This window comes from Rhinatrema bivittatum, chromosome 3, assembly GCF_901001135.1.
Source record: "Rhinatrema bivittatum chromosome 3, aRhiBiv1.1, whole genome shotgun sequence".
NCBI lineage: Eukaryota > Metazoa > Chordata > Amphibia > Gymnophiona > Rhinatrematidae > Rhinatrema > Rhinatrema bivittatum.
The window spans coordinates 123335886-123359398 of record NC_042617.1 but is presented as its reverse complement, the minus strand read 5'-3'; the positions used below and the strand labels follow the sequence as shown (position 1 = coordinate 123359398).

Here is a 23513-nt window from a genome sequence, read left to right as displayed (position 1 = left end):
CCTCACACACTGCAGCAAACACTAAGATCCCAAAACATAGGACTACTAACTGTTCCCACAATATGAAGCACACACCTGACGCATGTAAGAGATCGTGTGTTTTCCAGAGCAGGTGCAAAACTTTGGAATTGTTTACCTGAAATGTTATATTTGATTCCAGATAGAAAGATTTAAATGTGAACTAAAAACATGGCTATTCAAAAATGCATACAACCTAACAAAACAACAGAATGTAGAGATCTACAATAAACAAGTAGGACAAGAGATACTATTTGATCCATGAGAAACAAATTAACGAGAGATTGTAAGAATCTCAATACAACGCACAGAATATGTGAAATTTATTATTTTATTTATTTCTGTGCTTCACGCATTATGTCCTTGATATTTATTATGTATTTGAACAATTCAATTGATAATTGTTAACATCTGTTTATGAATACCTGCTATATAGCCCGTCATTATTGATGATTTATACCTATGAATGTTATTGTAAACCGTTGTGATCTTTACATGGAACGACTGTATATAAAATGTCTAAATAAAGTGTAAACCTTTTATAATGCCTGGTATCAGTAAAATCATCTGAGAGAGAGCTCCATACTGGTGCTTGCATGGCACTCTGTCATACACTCTCTCCATAAGGTATACTTTATTATATTATTTGTAGGCTATTTATTAAAGGATTTTTCTCCTCAGCTGCTGGCTCTAAGCGTTTGAGCCACAACAATCTGCTGGAGAAAAAGAATACTGGAAGGCTATCAGAACAGATGTATATAATAGGTGCCAGGGAGCCTGTTGAGCTGGTTAGCATACATCACTGATTTGTCTTCCCTGGATTGGTCTAACTGAATGAGAAGGAAAAAGCAGAGTCATACCCTGAATCCCAACATAACTATACTGACGACCTCTCACTTTTAGAGTCCACTTAAAAAAAACAAAACCAAAACACACACACACACACACTCCTGCTTGCTTTCTAAATGCATTATGTACATACTCCTGCCTCTCTTTCATACTGCCTTCCTTCCTATGAAGCATTCCTCCTCATTCTTTTGTCTTCTCACAGTCCCATCACACAAACTGTGGGTTTGTTATTTATACTGTTGGTATTTGAAAAACATTAATTAGCTAACTAGCTGGCCAACCATAGTTGGTGGCAGACCTCTATCTGCTGTTACTAGCTGCAGGTATCTATTATTTCTTAATGTCGCCAAATGCTTCCTCACAGGTCTTGAGATGTCTTCTTTCTTGCTAATCAATGCTAATTCTTATTCTAATCTGCAAGTGTAGGGATGATACATTTCACTCTAAAAGCTATATAGATGTAACTGAAAATTTGGGAAATTCTATATGAAATATGATTTATAAAAATACATTTATTTTTAATTTTGGATGAACCTTACAAAATTCAATATTACTATTTTGGGAAATATACCCTATTGCTTGCTTGTTTTTTAATCTATAACTTCTCAGGAAGTCAGTTTACTGATGAGAAGAAACACCTCTTTTCAAAGTTAGAGGCTGGATGAAGAACAAAATGCTAGAGAGGTGATGCTGTGTGTTAACAAAATAATAAAACAGATAAATGCTACAGTAATTCTAACACTATTTCTAGAAACTTTGACCGGCACACTGAGCATGCCCAGCATGCCATTAACTAAGCACCCAACAGTGCTTAGTTAGTGGCATGTCTCGTAACATAGAATTACAAAAAAATAAAATAAACACAGGAGAAACCCAACTCTGCAGGGTGGTAGGCGGGTTTCGTGAGGACGAAAATCCTGCTATCCTAGGAGAACACCTGTTACAGATAAGCAATTCTGTTTTCTTCTAGGACCAGCAGGATGGTAGTCCTCACACTAGTGAATCCCTAGCTACAGGTTTACCCCGAAGACAAAACGACCAACAGACACCTAACCACGTGCCAAAGGGCACAACAACAGTTGTGCTGTTGGTAACAGACAGCCTGAACCCGAAAAAAGGGCTGTAAGTAGGAAGAGTTGGGTTTTACAGCTGAAAGATTCCGAAGGTCAGACTGGCCAAAGCTGCTGTCGTGTTAGCCATCCCTGTCCAGAAAGTAGTAAGAGGCGAAAGTGAGGAGAGAACTCCATGTTGAAGCCTTATCTCGACCACGGGGACTGCTCTCAAGTGGGCCACTGAGGGTGCCATGGCTCTGACAGAATGAGCCTTGACACGGCCCCCAAGCTGCAGGCCCACCTGAGTATAGCAGAAGTCATTGCAATCTGCCAGCCAGTTGGACAGGGTCTGCTTAGCAACCACAATTCCTAATCTATTTCTATCAAGAAGAGATAAACAGCTGCGTATGGCCTGCTGTTCGCTCCAAACAGAAGGCTAAGGCTCTCTTGTAATCCAGACTGTGCAGAGCCTGTTCGCTTTAACGCGAATGAGGGCTGGGAAAAAAGGTGGGCAGGATGATTGACTGGTTAAGATGGAAATCCGTCACCACCTTGGGCAGGAATTTAGGGTACGTGCGCAGAACCACCCTGTCGTGGAAGAACTTCATGTAGGGTGGATACGTCAACAAGGCCTGAAGCTCACTGACTCTGCATGCTGATGTGACCGCGACCAAAAATCTGTCCTTCCAGGTCAGCTACCTGAGGTCCCAAGTATGCAGTGGCTCAAAAGGAGCTTTCATGAGCTGAGCCAACACCACACTGAGGTCCCAGGACACAGAGGGTGGCCGCAGGGGAGGCTTCAACTGCAGTAGACCCCGCATAAAGCGACCCACTATGGGCTGCACAGAGATGGGCGAACCATCCACACCTTGATGGTAGGCACCGATCGCACTCAGGTGTACCCTAACAGAGTTGGTCTTTAAGCCAGCATCCGAAAACCGCGGGAGGTAGTCAAGCAGTTTCGGTGTGGAGCAGAACAGGTCCAAGGCGTGGCGCTCACACCACATGGAAAACTTCCTCATGGAAGGCTTCCTGGAAGCCACCAGGAAACAAGACACATCATCCGACAGGTCAAGGGACTGTAGAATTAACTTTTCAACATCCAGGTCATCGGGGACAAGGCCCTGAGGTTGGGATGGGCAGCCTGCCCTGATCTGCGTGATGAGGTCTGGGGAAGTCCCCAGACTGAATGGGTCCCAGAGGGAAGGATCCTGCAGGAGCGGGAACCAGATCTGCCTCGGCCAATGAGGGGCTATGAGGATCATGGTCCCACCCCCCCGGACCTGTCGGAGCTTCAGGAGAGTCTTCATCACCAGAGAAAGCGGAGGATATGCATACAGAAGTCCCTTGACCCAATGGCGGGCAAAGACGTCCGAGGCTGGCTTGCTGTCTCCTTGTACAGGAGCAGAACTAGTCCACCACCTTCCTGTTGCAAGGGAGATGCAAAGAGATCCATGTTTGGGGTGCCCCAGAGACAGAATATCCGATCTGCCACCTCCTGATTCAGGGACCAGTATTGGGGTCAGAAGGCCCGATTCAGCCTGTTCGCTACCACATTCTCTGTCCTGGCTAGATACATGGCTCTGAGCACCATACCCTGGGACAGAGCCCATGACCAAATCTGATCTGCCTCCTGGCACAGGAGGAATGACCTTGTAACTCCCTGCTTGTTGATGTACCACATCACCACCTGGGTTGTTGGTCTGGATCAGGACCGCTTTGTTGGTTAGCATCTCTGAATGCCCAGAGCGCATATAAGATCGCACGGAGCTCCAGGAAGTCGATTTGACACTGTGCTTCCTGTGTAGACCATAGACCCTGGGTACGGAGTCCTTCCACGTGGGCACCCCACCCCAGGGTGGATGCATCCGTAGTGAGCACAATCTGGACAGGGGGTGCCTGAAAAGGAACCCCCTGCTCCAAATTTGGCAGTCTCTCCCACCTCGACAAGGAGTCCCGGAGAGGCGGAGTAAAGTGGATGCGAACATAGAGGTCCTGGGTGGCCTGCTGCCATGGGACCGCAAGATCCATTGAACTCTGTGCATATATAAGTGAGCGAAGAGGGTAACATGGACAGTTGGGCCATGTGACCTGGGAGCCGAAGCATGCAGTAAGCAGAGACCCGCCAGCTCCATTGGACCACTCCCACAAGGGATGCCAGCCCCTTGAGGGAGTGGCCCCGATCACGAGGGAAGAAAAGCTCTGGCTTGAGCAGTGTCTAACGGGCACCAATGAAGCTCAACTGAGGCAACGGAACAAGCTATGACTTCAGGTAGTTGATAAATCCCAGGAACTCCAAACACCCAAACGGTCAAGTGCAGGTATCGTAGCACTCCCTCCTGGGTGGTGCTTCTGACAAGCCAATCGTCCAGGTACGGGAACACCTGCATCCCCAGTCTGCGGAGGTGCGCACCCACCATGGCCAGACACTTGAAGACAAGTGGGGCTGAGGTGAGACAGAAGGGCAACACCCAGTACTGGAAATGCCACTCACTCATGACAAACCGGAGATATTTCCAGTGACCACGGAAGATCTCGATGTGGGTGTACATGTCTTTTACATCGAGGGATCAAAGCCAGTCCCCGTTTTGCAGGAGGGTAATCAGGGTGCTCAGAAAGACCATCTTGAATTTTTCTCTTTTTAGAAACTTGTTCAAGGCTCTCAAGTCTAGAATAGGATTGACTCCCCCAGTAGAAATCAAAGATGGTTTCTTCAAACTCCACCGAAATGAATCCCCCATCCAAGTCCCCACCATCTTTTCCCACCCAAATCCCTCCCCAGCTACAATGTCATTTTTTCTAAATACCCTACTTAAGAAACAACCTATACAAGTTTCCATGTTACTATATTTATTTTAATAAAGTTACATTGATTATTTTATACAAGTTACATTGTTTATGTTATACAATTTACCATGTTCTCCACATTACCCTGTTACAATGTAAAAAAATGTTTCCATGTTATCTTGTTACAATGTAAAATAAGCAGTTCTGGTCTTATTTGTTTAGTTATATGTAAACCGATGTGATATCTTGATCGAATGTCGGTATATAAAAGCAATTAAATAAATAAAATAAAATAGAATCCCCGCCTCCGCAGCGGAACAGGCTCGACTGCCCTGGCCATTACGAGGGCAGAGAGCTCAGCCACAAGTATTTCCTGATGTGAGGACAGACCCCAAAAGAGGGACAGGAGAGTCCGACAGGACACCCAGGAAGTTCAGCAGATACCCTCGAAGCACGATGGACAGAACCCACTGGTCCGAAGTGACACTGGGCCAACAGTCCACAAAGAACCGCAGCCAGCCTCAGACTGGGGATTCCGGCGTCATGGGCACAGGCAACTGGCTGATACTCCCTTGCAGCCAGTCAAAACCCCGTAGCAGGGCTTGTCTGGGGATCTGCTGCTGTCTAGGACAGCCCCTAGAGCCCATGTGCTGGGAATGGGCGCGAGAGGCAGCAGGATAATGGTTTTTCTGGCGATAAAAGGACCTCCTTGAGCCTTGTTGAGAGGACTTCCTGGCCGAAGGCAGGACAGACATACTGGCAGAGAGTTGTTGTAGGGTCTCATGGTGATCCTTCAATTTGGTTGGACAACACAGTTCTGAAGGAGTGATTCCCCTGAGGCAGGACCCCTTGGTGGTCCGAAACGCGATCGTGTTGGGACTGAGATTGAGACACCATTTGCGACGAGTATCATCATATAATTTAGTTGAGACTATTATTAAAGCTTAAAATAAGAGCTACTGAGGAGACGTTATATTTTGAAGTTCAACAGCAAACTTTACTTAAAAGATAAAATACAAAAAAATAATGTAAATAAATTAAAGTGACCTGATACCATAAGAAGAGTCTGTTACATTGTACTGACTCTAGGAGTAAGGGTCCTACAAAATTTGCAGTTTGAAGGTGGATGGCTTTATAATACATGTATAAATTTAGATACCAGTTTAACCATACATTGGATATCTTTGATCCTTCAACTGAGCCTCAGCATCCCTCACCTTGTCACCAAAGAGGTTTTTGCCAGTACACGGCAGGTTCGCAAGCTTCTCCTGCGCCTCTGGCCAGAGATTAGAAGTTCAGAGTCAGGCCATCTTGTGGGCACCAATTCTCATGGCTGCTACCCTTGCCGCCAACTCAAACATATCATAGGTGAAGTGCACCTCATGTTTTCTATATTCAAGGCCCTGTTGTACAACCACCAAAAAAGCATCCTGCTGCTGGGGAAGGCTCTCAGACAGGTCCTGGATCTGCTTCCAGAGATTGAGAATATTGCATCATTTACAGCTGGTAAGAGGTGATACGGGTGATCAGCATGAAGCCCAGAAACACCTTCCTACCCAGCACACCCAGAGCCCTGTGCTCCCGTCCTGGAGGGGCAGAGGCATGGATGTGAGAATGCTTGGCCTTCTTAAGAGTGGACTCCACCACAACTGACTATTATGGGAGTTGACTCTTCTCAAACCCCAAAGTGTGCTGGACCAAGTAAACCGCATCAGCCTTTCCATTCACTGGAGGCACAGAGATGGGATGTTCCCAAATCTGAAGGAGCAGCTCCTTAAAAGATCTCATGGATGGGAACAGCCACCATCTCCTTCGGAGCATCCACAAACTGGAGAACCTCCAGCATCTTGTGTCTGGCATCCTCTTGTTAGCAGATGGAACAGAATGGTTTCTGCCATGGCCTGCATGAACTCAGCAAAGGTTAAGCCCTCAGGTGGAGACGGGTCCAAGGGAAGGTCACCGGAGTCATCGGAAGAAGACTCTAAGTATCATCCCCCCACGGATCATAAGGGAGGGTCATCATCACGGAGATTGCCCAGAGACACCAGTGAAAGGCCCCTTACCAGGACCCGTGGCTTAGGTGCCAAGGGCATAGAGGGCCCTGAAGGACCCAGAACAGGACCAGGCAACGCTGGACATGAAACCAAAGGCCTCGACGGTGCCACAGGCTTCGAAGGGCCTTCCTCCTTAGAGGAACCCACAATGGGGATAGCATCAGAAGGAGGCAGCAACGGTGGCCGCCAAGGTATCAATGGACCCCTGGGCACCGCCAGCTTGGGGAGAACACAGAGGACGACGTCAATGTGATCCAGCAGCAGTGGCAACAGAGGGCGCAGGCTCTGGCACCAGTGGAGCCAGTGGCTTGATGCCCCGCAGGGCTCTGACAACTTCCAGTTGCACCCTACATTCCAACTCCTCCTGAAAATCCGATGACAGGACGGACGGAGGAGGGGGAGGCATAACCGGATATCCCCTGGAGTCCCGAGAGAGATCAGTGCCTGATACTGGAATCGGTGGGGGCACCGCCCTCCATTGATCCCGGGATCAATGGAGGGCGGTGCCTCCTCACCTCGGGGTCATCACAGCAGGCACCAGTGCTGACCTGAGCCCAGCAAATTGTGAAGAGAGAGACTGATGGCGATGCTTCCTGGGCTTCCCACGGCACTTGGCCCTGTCTTTCCCCATCGCCAAGGAGGAAGGAGACAATCCAGAAGTCCTTGAGCGAGAACAAACAAACAAAGGCCGATCCCCAGCACCCCTCTCTACCGAGGGTCCCGGTGAAGGGGTGGAGATCGAAGCCTCTGTGTTCATCGGTTCCCCCTTGGTCTTTCAGATTCGATGCTCCTGAAGCTGGAGTCGAGGGTTCAGATTTCTTCGACCCAAAGAGCTTCTCCATTTTATCCAGGAAGGCACGCTGACCCTTGGGGGGTCATCTGGTCGCAAAAATGACACTCCCAAACATCATTTTATTTATTTATTTATTATTTTTTATATGCCGACATTTGATCTCAATCGGGATATCACATAAGAAAATTATTCCTTACCTGCTAATTTTAGTACCATGGATCAGTCCAGATGGTGGGTTATGGCCCCGTCCAGCAGATGGAGTCAGAACAAAAACTTCTAGGGAGGTCCTACATAACCTCACCTCCCCTGCCTCAATTCTCAGTAACTGGACTAGCAAAGCCAAGAAGAGAAGAGACAGAGGGATCAAGAAACAAATGCACTCAATAACGGTTGTCAAACTAAAGACAACAACTGTATTTGGAAACAAAAATCCTAACTGCGAACAGAACTGCGAGCATAAAGATCCTGGCGCACCAGGGAGTACAGGAGGAGACAGGTAAGCAGGGATGTCCCACAACAAACCCCCAGACTTAGGGAGGGTGTCTGGACTGATCAATGGTACTACAGGAACGAAAATTAGCAAGTAAGGAATAATTTTCTTTTCCCTGTACGTACCAGGATCAGTCCAGACGGTGGGATGTACCAAAGCTTCCCTATTATGGGCGGGCCGTAGACAGCCCTGCGCGATGACCCTGTCCCCGAAATGACCGCCCATCTGTGCACGAACGTCCAGGCGATAATGCCTCGCAAAAGTATGAAGCGTCGCCCTGCAGATCTCCTGTATGGAAACCAAAGTACTCTCTGCCCAAGTCGTGGATTAGGCGCAAAGGGAGTGAGCCTTAATCGCCAGCAGCGGGGACTTACCCGCTCCAAGATATGCAGCGACGATCGCTCCCTTCAGCCGAGCGATGGACAGTTTGGAGGTCATACGCCCTTTCTTGGGTCCCGACCAAAGGACGAACAAGTGGTCAGAAAGACGAAAATCATTCGTGACCTCCAGATAGTGCATCAGGCATCGCTTCACATCTAATTTGCGCAGGTCACTGGGATCAGACGAGGAAAAAGAAGGCAGCTCTACCGATTGGTTGAGATGAAAAGCCGAGACCACCTTGGATAGAAAGGATGGTACTGTGCGCAGCGAAACTCCGTCAGCCATAAATCGGAGCTATGGCTCTCGGCAGGATAACGCTTGAAGTTCGGAAATCCGTCGTGCCAAGCTGATCGCTACCAGGAAGATGGTCTTGATTGAGGATGACGTCCTTGATGGTGGCAGCACGAAGAGGCTCAAAAGGTGGACCACAGAGGACACGGAGTACCAGGTTCAGAGGGACAAGGCAGTCGTATCGGAGGCTTCAAATGTCTCACCCCTTTGAGGAAACGTAGGACATCCGGATGGGAAGAAAGTAACACATCGTTCCCGCTGTGAAGGAAAGCCCCCAAGGCCGCCACCTGAATCCTGAGCGAGTTATAGGCGAGTCCCAAATCCAGACCCGCTTGTAGGAACGAGAGAATCTGCGCCACCGAGGCATGGGTCGGCTGAATGGTATGTGACACGCACCACTCCTCAAAGACCTTCCACACCCGGACGTAAGTGACGGAAGTGGATGTCTTACGTGCCCGCAATAGATTCGATATGACGGGCTCAGGATACCCGTGATGTCTCAACTTGCGCCTCTCAAAAGCCAAGCCGCAAGACAGAAGCGATCTGCCTCCTCGAAAAATATTGGTCCTTGACGGAGGAGATGAGGCAGGTGGCTGAGCCGGAGCGGACCCTCCGTCGCCAGGTTGAGGAGATCTCCAAACCACGGCCGACGGGGCCACTCCGGCGCCACCAGAATTACCGGACCCTGATGAGCCTCTATCCTTCGGATAATCTTTCCCACTAGGGGCCACGGGGGGAAGACATACAGTAGGCATTGACGTGGCCATGGTAGGACTAGAGCATCGACCCTTTCCGCACTGTGCTCCCTTCTGTGACTGAAGAAGCGAGTGGCCTTTGCATTTCCGGCGGTTGCCATGAGATCCATGTGTGGGGTCCCCCAACGATTTACTATCAGATGCATTGCTTCCTCAGAGAGTTCCCACTCTCCATGATCCAAGTGTTGTCGGCTGAGGAAGTCCTCCTGTACATTGTCCACGCCCGCAATGTGAGAGGCTACCAGGCGCTGCAAATGGAGTTCCGCCCATTCCATCAGCTTGTCGGTCTCCAACGAGACGTGACAGCTTCTCGTGCCCCCCTGGCGATTGATGTATGCCACCGTGGTCGCATTGTCTGATAGAATCCTGACTGCCCGATGGTGTACCAATGGGAGGAAACCTTTCAATGCTAGGCGGACCGCCCTGGTCACCAGCCGGTTGATGGGCCACCGTGTCTGCTCCGCCATCCATCGACCCTGGATTGAACTCTCCCGACAGATCGCCCCCCATCCGGCGAGGCTGGCGTCCGTGGTGACTATCACCCAGTCCGGGACCTCCAGGGACACTCCCCGAGCCAAGTGACGAGGGTCCAGTCACCAGCGGAGGCTGAACAGAGTTGGCCTCGGGATTGGAAGGACCGCCTGGAAATCCCGCGACACCGGTTTCCACCCGGATAACAAGGCCCTCTGGAGAGGCCGCAGGTGCGCAAAGGCCCACGGGACCAGCTCGATGGTGGAGGCCATGGTTCCCAGGACCTGCAGTAGTCCCACACGGTGGGGGCCTCGAGCGCTATGAACCGGTGAATCTATTAGAGAAGCGCATGCGCCTGCTCCGGACGCAGGAACACCTTGCCTTCCTTTGTGTCAAAACGCGCCCCCAGAAAGTCCAACGACTGGGATGGGATCAGATTGCTCTTGGCATAGTTGACGATCCACCCCAGGGAGTGGAGCAGCTGCACTACTCTGTCGACCGCCTGGAGACCCTGTATCCTGGATTTCGCCCGTATAAGCCAGTCGTCCAGGTAGGGATGCACCAGGATTCCTTTCCTGCGTAGTGTAGCCGCCACTACCACCATGACCTTTGTAAAGACCCGTGGAGCTGTGGCCAAACCAAAAGGAAGAGCCTGGAACTGAAAATGCTGTCCCACTATCTTGAAACGAAGACAGCGTTGATGGGCCTGGTGGATCGGGATGTGAAGATACGCCTCCGTGAGATCCAGCGAGGCCAAGAATTCCCCTTGGTGCACTGCAGCCAACACTGAGCGGTGAGTCTCCATAGGAAAACGAGGAACTCTGAGGGACTTGTTGACGGTCTTGAGATCCAGAATAGGACGGATTGTGCCTTCCTTCTTGGGAATCACGAAATAGATGGAATAATGACCTCGGCCCAGCTCAGAGGCGGCAACCAGCACTATCGCGCCCAGTGATAGGAGACGGTCGAGGGTCTGCCGGACGGCCCTTTGTTTGTGAAGGGACCCGCAAGGGGAGAAAAGAAACCTGTCTCGGGGCGTGCGCACAAAATCCAAGGCGTAGCCGTGTCTTAGAATATCCAGAACCCACTGATCAGACGTGATTTGATCCACTCTAAGTAGTGTACTGAGGACGCCATGTGTCCTAGCAAGACCAGAAAGTGTCGTGCAGTAGAGTGCTGTCGAGACTGCAGCTGATGGACAAGAAAGGAGATGATGAGAGCTCGTTCGAGGAAGAAATGCCTTTGCCTTGAGGGTGTCCAAGTCTGCTGCTATGAATGACAGGGTTTGTGATGGGACCAAGCTGGATTTTGGATAATTGATGAGAAACCCTAGAGAGACCAGGGTGTGCAAGGTGAGATGTAGAGACATCAAAACAGCATGCTGCGTGGGAGCCTTGATCAACCAATCGTCGAGATAGGGGTAGACGTGGACTCCTTGAGTTGAGAAACGTTGCTACTACGAGGCACTTGGTGAAGACTCGTGGAGCAGAGGCTAGGCCGAATGGTAGCACTCTATATTGGTAGTGCTTTGGGCCTATGAGAAATCGCAGAAATCTGCGATGAGACGGAGTTATTGCAATATATGCGTAAGCGTCCTGAAGGTCTAGAGAGCAGAGCCAGTCTCCCCTTTGTAGAAGGGAGAGGAGGGAATCCAAGGTCACCATCTTGAACTTTTCACTTTGGACAAACTTGTTTAAGGCCCGAAGATCTAGTATCGAGCATACGCCACCTGACTTTTTTTGGGATTAGAAAATACAGAGAATAGAATCCGAGGCCCTGTTGGGAGTAGGGCACTGGTTCTATCGCTCTGGACTGGAGGAGGAGGGACATTTCCTGTTCCAGGAGCGGTGAATGGTCTGATGTTCCCCACGTCAGTCGAGGTGGGGAGTCTGGTGGAATGGCAAGAAAGTTGAGATGATAACCTTGAGTTATTATGGTGAGCACCCACTGGTCTGTGGTGACTGAGTGCCAGATGTGGCTTAAGTGGCACAATCGGCCTTCCACTGGTACATGCTTTAGTGGAGTCTGAATGCTGCTCTCTAGAAAAAAGTCAAAAACCAGATGCTGGACCTGGTTGAGGAGTTGTTTGCGGCTTTTGCCTGCGAGGTTGCATGGACTGGCCTTTCTGATAAGGCTTAGTAGAGCGAGCTTTGGACGGAGGAGGATAAGATTTCCTTTGGCGGTAAAAGGATTTCTTGGGCTCCTTTCTGAATGTTTGCTTAGTAGGATATTCAGAAGGTAGCAAGGAGAGTTGGCGAAGAGTCTCATGGTGATCCTTGAGTTGCGCCACTGTCTTTTGTATTTGCTCACCAAAAAGATTATCTCCATTGCAAGGCAAATCAGATAGCCTACCCTGGACCTCAGGCCGTAGGTCAGCCGACTTCAGCCAGGCCCATCGCCTTGCAGAAATGGCTGTTGCTGAAACCCTGGAAGCGATGTCAAAAACGTCCTAGGCAGATCTTGTCTCATGCTTGCCTGCTTCTAAACCCTTTTGAGTTAGGGCGTGTAATTGGTCTTGAGACTGTTGAGGTAGGGACTCAGCAAAGTCCTGTATTTGTTTAAAGAGGACCCTGTTGTACTGGGTCATATAAAGTTGATAAGAGGTGATGCGGGATATAAGCACAGCCCCTTGAAAGATATGACGACTATAGCATCCAGGAATTTTTGTTCCTTTCCTGGAGGATAGGAAGAATGAGGCTTGGATCTTCGGGCTCTCTTTTGGGCTGACTCAACCACCACTGAATGGTGGTCCAACTGGGACTTCTGGAAACCAGGAGTTGACTGGACTTGGTATGTAGTGTCAGCTTTCCGATTGACTGGTGCCACAGAACCAGGATGTTCCCAATTTCTTTTGAGAAGATCCAGGAGGTCATCATGGATGGGAATAGATGTTAGTTCTTTAGGAGCATCTAAAAATTGAAGAAGCTCCATCATCTGATGTCTATCATCTTGTTCTGTCTGAAGTTGAGAAGGAACCACTTCAGCCATTTCCTTCACAAAATTAATGAAGGACAAGTCCTCTGGCGGAGAACGCTTCCTGCTTTCAGCAGGAGAGGGTGGCGATAGCAAGTCATCGGTATCCTGGGATGAATCGTCAGTCTAGGTATCGAAGGGATCATCTCCAGCACTCCCAGTGTCCTTGGAGGGATGAAAAATTGGTATACCTGAAGGTCCCGGGTGAGGCACCGAAGGCATCGATGGACGGGATGGTGGCACTGATGGAAACAAAGATGCAATTGGTGAAACCGATGATCTAGGCATCAGAAACACTCCCGATGGCGTAAGGAATGGTGTTTCTTCTTCATCTGCCGATGAAAGAGGAAATCGGAGAGGAAGGCACCGTGTCCATTGGAGGAGTCAGCTCCCTCGGAGGAAAAGCAGCTATCAGCGTTTCTATTCTCGTGAGTAACGGTGCTAGCGCTACTGGAATGGGATCGGCTACCGGTTCAGGCATCGGTATAGGCATCGTTGGAACCTTGAAGCCTTGCATCGCTTTGCTGATGGCCTCCTGAATCATCTGATCCAGTTCCTCCTGGAAACCTGGAGCATGGAGCCCCGATGCTGGAGGAGGAGGCGGCGTAGCCGGAGGGACCACCGTTAGAGGTGGAATCGTGGCTCCTATCACCAGTCCTGGTGAAGGTTGCCTCGGTGACCCTGAACCAGATAGGGAAGGTGTCTTTTCTGGACGGGCTTTCTTCGATGGCGGTTCAGATGATGATGACTTTGAGGCCTTGCCTGCATCGACGGTCTGAGACCTGCGATGTCGATGCTTTTCTCGGTCACCTCTGTCCATTTCATGAGTGGGAACAGAGGGTGTTGATGGCCGTGGAGTCGTCAATGCTGGTCGGATACCGGCTGGTGCCGGTTCAGACGACGTCGATGCTATGGACGGCGTCGGGGTTTTTGACCAAAAGAGAAGTTCCATTTTCTCCATACTAGCCTTGCGACCTTTAGGTGTCATAAGAGCACATTTGGTGCAAGTAAGGACATCATGCTCACTACCCAGACACATTATATATACCTAATGAGGGTCAGTAATGGACATTGTGCGGGTGCAGTCTGGGCATCAACGGAACCCTGACGCCATGGCCTGTGAAAAAATTTAGCCGTGGTGTGGTCGATGGCCAGTAGGCCATGAAGGCCAAACTCGAAGGGAATCGACCAGAATTGGGTCAAAAAAAAAAAACAAGAGCGGATGACGTCACCGCGCAGGCGAGCGGATGACGTCACCGCGCAGGCCGGCAGCTTGAATCCTGGGCTGCTCAACCCCCGTTCTTAATCGCATGCCATCGGCGTTTCCAGGCCTCGTTTTTTGCTGAAAAACCGCCCAGCCGCAGCCCCAGGAATAAGGATGACGGCTGCGAAAAAAAAACTGGATCTAAAAAGATTCTCCTTCGCGGCTGCCGCGGCTGAAACGGAGCCGGAGGAGGGAGCCAAAATGGCGGACGGGCCGCGCTCTCCAGCCGCTTCGGCGGAAGAGGTATTGCCGGGGCCCCTGGGATCAGGGGATAATCCGATCCCCACTAGAGAGGAGTTTAAGGCATGGTTTGGGGCCCTTCATGAAGAAATGTCACAGTTTCGTCGGGGGATGGAGGACATAGTTGCGGGCATTAAAACAGACGTCACTGAGCTTCTGCACCGTGTGGAGGCCACAGAAGATAGTCTGGAGGAACATCAAACTACCGTTCAAGCTTTAAACACTGATTATAAAAAAATGCAGGACTCACACGAAGAACTGGCCCGGCATGTGGAGGATATGGAGAATAGACTGCGCAGATCAAATCTTCGGTTTCGGGGCATCCCTGAAGAAGCGGCATTTACTGACAGTGCTAAGGTGGTACAGGAAATATGCATTCAGCTGCTAAGGGCCAATGACAGCCAAGAAGATGTCTCCAGTATTTTGTTAGACAGGGCACACAGAACACTTGGAGCGCCGAGGAACAATCAAGCCCGTGATATAATTGCCTGTTTTCATAATTTTGCCATTAAAGAAAAGGTGATGGGGATCGCCAGGAAGCAAGGGTCGGTGACCTGGAAAGGCCACAAGGTTGAAATTTTTCAGGATCTCGCCATCACCACTATCCAGAAACGGCGTGAGTTCAAACCCGTGGTCCAGGCGCTCCGTGAGCAGAACCATCGTTATAAATGGCTTTTCCCCTTTGGACTCAGCTTCACTATCAATGGGATAACTTCAAGGGTCCAGAAATTGCGGGAAGCAGAGGACATCCTGAGAGCGGCAGGCATTTTACATGGGGGAAATAGCTCCTCTGCGGCGGAGAGCATGGATACTACGCGCCCACGAGAATACCCCCGGTGGCAGAGAGTACCCAAAGGAGGGAAACGGCTAAGGAGGCATCCAGAAGAACCCGCCACTTCTAAGGGCCTCGGCTGAGGCGAAGGGACACTTGTGAGCTTATGAGGGCTCAGGTCACATATGGACTTTGAGTAAGGTTCTAAAGGTGAATCTTTAAGGGGGCTAAGATTCGGTTTTGGTTAGCATGGTTTTCAGCAACCAGTTACGCGACTGTTGAAAGGTTTATATAGGTTTGGTTACAAAAGGGGGGGATGGGGGGGGAGCCTGCCCGCTGACGTCATCGCTCTCGATAGGCGCGATCCACGGTTGGGTGCGTGGATCACTTTGGGATGGGGAAGGGAAGGGGGGGTGTGGGTGGGGACAGGGCAACACATCTCTCGTCATGGCAACTCGGGGGCATACATATGGAGCTTGTGGCGTGGGACAGGTGCGAATTGCAACTTCTTCCCACAGGTTTGTTTTTCAACCAACCTGGGGGTCAGACCAGTGCGTTTTCTGTTCTTATCTAGGTAGATGGCTAGTCTGAAAATAATATCCATAAATACTAAAGGGTTAAACAACCCGAGGAAAAGGAAAACATTTATTCATGATATGAAAACGCAGGGGGCAGATATTATATTCTGTCAGGAGACCCATATGGCAAAAAGATTTGAGAAACTTCTGACTTCTCAGGAGTTCCCCCAATATTACCATGCAGCCGCCGCAAAAGGCGGTAAATATTGTGGAGTGGGCATAATGCTATCCAAGCATCTAACCGCAGAGGTGGGAACGGTTCTCAGAGATGTAGAAGGTAGATATGTTTTGTTGAAGGTGACCATACAAAACACACTATACACACTGGTTAATATATACGCTCCCACCGGTGACCAGATGGACTTCCTCCAAAAGATCTCTAAAATAGTTGGGGAATGGACGGAGGGTCACCTAATTTTAGGAGGGGATTTCAATATCACCAGGAATCCCTACCTGGATAATACAAGCACGAGACATGGAGGGGGTCAAAAGGGGAGATCAGCACTACTGCATCTTATAGATGATAGGGGACTCACAGACATCTGGAGGTTACTTAACCCCTCCACCCGAAACTACACTTTCTACTCCCACCCACATCAGTCCTATTCAAGAATTGATTTCTTTTTAATAGATAAAGCGCTGGTGAGCCGAGTGCTGGAAACTGACATCGGCAGTATTACCTGGTCGGACCATGCCCCGATCTGGTTAACATTGAGCCAGGCGGGAGAGAATCAGGGGACACGCTTTTGGAGACTTAATGACCGCTTACTAGATGACAAAGATTTTGTAGAGGAGATAAAAAAGGGCATACAGGATTTTCTAGACACTAATGATGATGGAGAGGTAGCGCCAGGTACGCTTTGGGAAAGTCTTAAGGTGGTATTGCGGGGCCTCTTTATATCTAGGGCCACTCATGTTAAACGTGAATCGGCAAAGAAAAGATTACGTATTTTGGAATCCATTGAAGCCCTTGAGCTGCGCCACAAGCAGCGTAGGGATAGCCACGTCTTACAGCAATTAAAGGAGGCTCGTAGAGAGTTGCAAGATTTGGAGCTGGGCAGGCTTGCATATCAGCTTGATTTACTTAAACAGCGCCACTTTGAATTTGGGAATAAGGCGAGCAAACAGCTTGCAAGGAGATTAAAGGAACAAGAGGCTAAATCCCAAATTACCAAAATCAGAGATGTAGATGGCCAATATATCCATTCCCAGGGGAAGATTGGGGAACGGTTTAATAGATTCTATCAAGAACTGTATGACTCGGATGGGGCGATATTAGATTCGGAAGTTGCTCACTATCTAGAAAACTTAAATATCCCTGTACTTGATGGGAAAAATAGTGAGCTCTTGGATAGAGAGGTGACAGTTCTAGAAACGATGCAGATCATCAAAGAGCTGAAAATGGGGAAATCACCGGGACTGGATGGTTACATGGGGAAATTTTATAAGGTTTTTAGTCAATCACTTGGGGCTCCTCTCACACACATGTTCAATGGCTTAAGGACCACAGGACGGATATCCCCGCAAGCTAACACGGCAGGGATCACTGTTTTGGCTAAACCGGGACGTGATCACACTCTCTGCGGGTCATACCGTCCAATATCACTCATTAATATAGACCTGAAGATCTTGGCCAAAATTTTGGCCAGACGTCTGGGCCAGGTAGCACCGCTTTTAGTTGCGCCTGATCAGTCGGGATTTATACCGGGCAGACTAGCGTCTGACAATGTCAGACGAGTGGTTGAGTTGGTTGAATATGTCCAGATGAATCACATACCTGCCACTCTTCTATCTGTAGACGCTGAAAAAGCCTTTGACAGGGTGCATTGGCCATTCCTTTTTCAAGTCCTTACCAAGATGGGCCTAGGGGGTCAGTTTACCAATTGGGTGGCTAAATTATACGATCACCCCCCAGGCACGAATTAAGATTAATGGCGCGTACTCATCTCCCTTTGAGGTCAAGAGGGGAACTAGGCAGGGATGTCCGCTTTCCCCACTCCTGTTTGCCCTCACATTGGAACCCCTTGCTGCACAGATTAGAAGCTCCCAGGCTATTCGGGGTATATCCGTGGGGGGTAGCGACTATAAAGTCTCTCTTTTTGCGGATGACCTGCTGTTCACCATCACTGCACCTGAGATGTCCTTGCCTGAATTGACCCAGGAAATTAGGACTTTTGGAAAAGTGTCCGGATTCAAAATGAATGAGGACAAATCTGAACTGTTGAACATTTCCATGGATTCGGTCCAATATGAGGAGCTAGCGGGACACCTTCCCTTTAAAAGGGCTAAATCGTGGGTTAAATACCTTGGGGTTAAATTATGCTCTAATATCACACAGCTGTACGCTTTAAACTTTGACTCACTAAACAAATCTATTCAACAGGATCTAGGCAGATGGGATAGATTGAATTTATCCTGGCTGGGGCACATAGCTGCTGTAAAGATGTCCGTTCTACCCAAATACTGCTACCTGTTTCAGACGCTCCCTGTTAGGGTCCCGGATAAAGCCTTGAAAGTGTGGCAGAGAAAGCTGTTCTCCTTTATATGGAAACGAAAACCTCCACGGGTGGCTCGCACTGTCTTGTACAGGGACAAGTCGCGTGGCGGCCTGAACGTTCCTAACCTATCTTGGTACTATTATGCTAGCCTTTTGGCGGTGGTGGTTAGTTGGCATGGTAGAAGTTCCCCTAAACCGTGGATATCGATAGAGCGGACCCTGGTGGGGGACCCTCCCTTAACCTCTAGAATTTGGTCACCCCAACAACTACGAGGGACGACCCTTACCTCTTTTACAGAGGTGGTGCTTCAAGCATGGGAGAAATGGAGGAGGAAACTTATTGGGGACAATGTTTTCCACCATAATACTTCCTTTCTGTACAACCCTCTATTTCCCCCAGGGATGGAAGGGCCCTTTATTAAGAGATGGCAGAGCAAAGGAATCACCACACTTGGTCAATTGTGGAAAGACAATAAATTTGTATCTTTTAGTGACCTGCAGGCTAGATACTCTCTTGAAGCGCCAGACCACTATGCATATGTGCAACTCGCGCATTTCTTTTCCACTTATCGCCTAGGCACAGTGCTGGGCCAGGAGAAAACCCCGTTTGTTAGGTTTTGTGACAATGCTGATCACTTTGGGAAACCCATTTCCAATATCTATGCACTTTTAAATGGACAACCAGGAGTAAAACCAGTATATCAGGTGAAATGGGAACGAGATATTGGTGTCCCTTTACCGGCCCCAGTCTGGGAGAAATGCCACCTCAGTATAGGCCGTAGCTCCGTCTCGGCATCACTCAAAGAAAATGGTTATAAGGTATTATATCGATGGTATCTCACCCCTGATAGGTTGTATCGGATGTCCATTCGATCAGATGACAAGTGTTGGCGACAATGTGGGATGGTTGGTACCTACCTGCACATGTGGTGGGATTGCCCTGCAGCGAAACATACATGGCAGGGGGTTCAGAACTACATTCAGCATACTTTAAAGATATCAGTGGTCTTAACGTCCCGCACCTGTCTGTTGCAGGATGTCTTGGCTGGGGGTACGCTTTGTCAAAAGCTGTTAGTTGCTCAGGTGATCTTAGCCACCAGGTGCGAGATAGCCTTCTGGTGGAAGAAAGTTGAGATGCCGACCCTGAGTGATGTGCTAGCCAGGCTAGATAAAGTATATCATCTGAACCACCTCACAGCTATTCGCAATGACCAATTGCCCAAATTCCAAAGCATATGGGAACCATACCTTTCGGGGAGGCACACGGCATCACAATCTGGGGGGAGTAGTATTGCGGATAACGCCGGAGCTTCTGTGTGAGCTCTCTATGGCGGGAGGATATTGTATTTCATTGGGTACACAAGAAGTAGCCCTCACTGCTTCAAATCTATGAGGTTCATCACTGACACACCCACACTGGTTGATTAATTGCTTTACCTGTTGCAATCCTACACTACTATTGCTCTTTTATATTTTGTGTTACTGCTCTTGAGTTGCGTTGGTCCTGCTCTCATAGGAGCAGAGGGAGGAGATGATTATTTGCTAGAAGCTGAGAGACTAGGGAGGGGGGGGGGGTTTTCGGGGGGGAAGGGAAGATCGGGACGGTTCCGCTATGTAGTATCACTGGATTCATTGCTGGTACCTACTCAGTCGTCGGCTTGTTTACGATATGTTTACTAAGCAGTACCAGCACTATAACAGGCTCAATCACATTTTTATGCTTACATCTTGTTTGCATTACTATACGGATACTGTATGTTTGTATATCCTCATAATGTCATGCTTTGTAAGATTTGGTACCATGATCCAAATATTTATCTGCTTTTAGGGCTTTGACTGCTGTTTATTGCCTGTATCTGTTATGGTGTTGTGTTGTGGTTCTGTAATGTTTTGCTTGATATAAGACTAATAAAATCATAATTTACAAAAAAAACAAACAAAAAAAACAAACCAAAAAACAACCACAAACTTACCGGACCACTGCGGACGTAAAAATGAAAGTGGGGGGGCCCTGTGGGGTAAAAAGTTGTATAGTAATTCCGTGAGTAAAATTCCTGTCAGGAATCTCTGTGGAGCTCCTTAAGCCGATTGGCTACTGCTGCGCGAAAAAAAAGAAGACTGAAGGGGGACCCCTGCTGGTTGCAGGGTTAGTGCCATCCTGGGCATGCCCAGTAGGTGCCAGTCAAAGTTCTAGAAATTTTGACAAAAGTGTTCCGTGATTGGGCTCCATCCTGTGATGTCACCCATATGTGAGGACTACCATCCTGCTTGACCTGTGAGAAAGTAGTCTCCACCAGTTAAAAAAGAAAGATATTCCTTTTCCTCTTCAAAATTAGGAGTAACAATTTTCATGCATGTTTTCTTAATAGTCTCCTATATGCATGCACTATTCCACAGCCATGTCTGCATTACACAAAATGAAAACACTATTTCTGCAACCTGATGAAGTCTCTTATTTTGACTTCTTTTGGAATGTTCTGTTTTTTCTGATTTATTAGACTTAGCTTCAGGAATACTGTTTTAAATTATATTCTTGATGGTACATAAAAAGGATCTGAGGATATCCCAGAGAGCTCTCTCAGCAACAAAGGCTGAAACAAACAAGGTCTGTCAAATTGCAATAGGGTGTTGATCACAGCACAGGTCATCAACCAAAAAGAAGTTGAGGTAGGTATAAATGGAGTAGAAGCAGTTTAACATTGAAATTAAATGCATTCTTGATACAGAAAAGTTATTTCTTGTGCTGCAGAGCAGTCCCCAAATATCTGGTTTACTTACGTCTGTCTTTGGAGCAGACAAGCAAAACTGAATGAGACCAATCTTTGCCTTTTCAACACGGGTTACACCAGTATTTGCCACTTTCTGAGTGAGGACTAAACCTTCAATCAATTCACAATCATCAATTGTACCACTAAAAAGAAGGTAAATCAGAGAAGTGCATCTCCATTAGCAATTTAGGAAATGGGCTAGGTCAGAAAAACATATTTAAAGTTTATAGAAAAAAAATAGATAAGAATAAGAAGTGTAACTTTCAAATAAGCATTTGAAAGGCAAAATATTTTACTTTACTTGGAAATGCCTCAAGTACAGATTTCTCACCCAAGCTTTTTAACAATTTTAATGTCTCTGAGATCCACGCTGGTAGATGTTAATGGGTCAATCACCTTCATCACCGCATCAACACTTATTGGAGAAAGCAGACTGGAGTACTGAGATACTACCTAAATCATTTAAAATAAAGAGCAAACATGAATATCTGATGTATTAGGAAACAAAATGGTGCATTACACAATACCTGAAACATTCCCAGAAACAGCAATAAAAAGGAAAATTAAAACAAACACATTATATATCAGTTATGACATTAGCTAGAACAGCACAGGACATGCATTTATACAAAAAATATATCCAACAGTATCTAAAACCAAGGGTCTAGTGAAGTTTAAAAGGCACAGTAAAATGAATTAGGTGCTCTCATTGAAAACCATCTTACAAAATGGGCCACTTTTGTACAATTAGATGCCCAAGGCTGAGCTGCTTCTCTGCAGTAATTGGGGGTGGGAGGAATTCCAAATCAGGCACTCAGATCATCAGTGAGGAAGCTGCCCAACCACATTAAGGGGCTGATTTATTAAAGCGCAATGATGCATGTTAATGCACTTTAGTAATTAGACCCCATGCTGTAGGCATCTTGCCACAGATCTGAGGTTAACTGGAAAAATAACTGACAGTAAAACAGATATGGTCAACTCCAGTCCTCAAGAGCAAACAGGCCAAGTTTTCAGGATATCCACAATGAATATGCATGAGATAAATCTGCACACAATGGAGGGAGTACATGTAAACCTCTCTCATGTATTTTCAATGTGGATATCCTGAAACCTAAGCCTAATTTGTGATTCTCAAGACGAGAGTTGGCCACCCCTGACAAAGCAAAGAAGGAATCGCCAGAGTGGAAGTATTAAAACTGCATTCTTTTCATATATTTATTCTACATCATTTATTGATTGCTTAATGCTAGATTAAAGTTATAACAATTCTGGGGAGAGATTATGCCACAATATTTTATCATGGAATGGTCAATATCATGGAGGGGGGCATTCCCACAATATTTAGCCCCTTCCCAGAAAAATATTGCGGCAGTTTCCCATGATATTTATCACCACAAAAAAACCCCCAAGATGTCAAAAAATCGCAGGGAAAGGCTGACATGTGATGGAGGCCCACTTCACCCAGCCGCCATCGTCTTAAAGGGTCAAGTGGCCAAAAATAATGTCCCCACACTGTTCAAAAACACCTCCCTGGGGGCCTACCCACCCTCCTGCTGCCTACTGAAGCTCCTCAGCAGGTCCAAAAGTTTAAAAAAATTTAAATTTTATGTTGAGTGGCAATGCCCTGCCCCACCTTCCTAAACCTCTCCTCTTTATTCAAAGTTACATCTCACCCCACCAAAAACCATAATCCCTGGTAGTCTAGAAGCCCCCCTCCCCCAACTGGTTACATAGAAAAGTGACTCTAGTAGTAGGAAAATGATATCAATTGACCCGACGTGAAAGGGATCTCTGGGCCACCACGGATTAATTTCTTAGATAAGGTGAGGGATACGACTAAGTAGGGAGATTGGGGATCAGACACTCCCCTAGACCACCAGGGTCTATTTTCTATGTAAATGGGGTGGGAAGGAGGAGGGCCACTAGACCACCAGGGATTATGGTTAATGTTTGGGGGGGGGGGGGGAGGGGGTTGTCTTTGGTTAAGGCAGGGGATAATTCTGAACAAAGACAAGATGTGTGGGAAGAGCGCTGCTGCGCAACATTAAATCATTTAAAACAAAAAAAAAAAACCCAACAACTTTTCGGCCTGCTGGATTGCCTCAACAGGTGGGTGGGGAGGAATGGAAATGAATAGAGGTCGACTCAGACTTTGGAAGAGGTTTTTTTGAACGGTGGGAGGGTATTATTTTTGGGCCATGTGGCCCTTTAAGAAACATCTTGGGTACAACAAGATGCGCATTAGTGTCCCAATGCACCCGAAATCTTATCTACAACTTCTGAATTTGTATTAAAATAACATGGCTTGCTCTTTTTGAGGCAAACCGTGTTACTGTATTTGCACAGAATTACCTATGCATTAGTTACTTTGCATGCATTAGTGTAAATTGTATGCATGCAAAAGCAGCTAATTTCAATACGGGACATATTTTAGGGGGAAAATTGGGTATATCACACTATAATGGGATAGTCCAAGT

The 23513-nt window shown here is 47.8% G+C and overlaps 1 protein-coding gene across 1 annotated transcript in view; it reads right to left on the bottom strand.

Annotated features, from left to right (window-relative positions):
• Positions 1–23513, bottom strand: part of CCT4 (chaperonin containing TCP1 subunit 4) — a 100903-nt gene that overhangs the window by 48634 nt on the left and 28756 nt on the right. The window contains exons 6-7 of the mRNA XM_029593695.1: positions 21365–21486; positions 21044–21176 (exon numbers count right to left, since the gene is read on the bottom strand). Of these exons, the coding sequence (XP_029449555.1) occupies positions 21044–21176; positions 21365–21486 (255 nt within the window). The remainder of the gene's footprint in view (positions 1–21043; positions 21177–21364; positions 21487–23513) is intronic.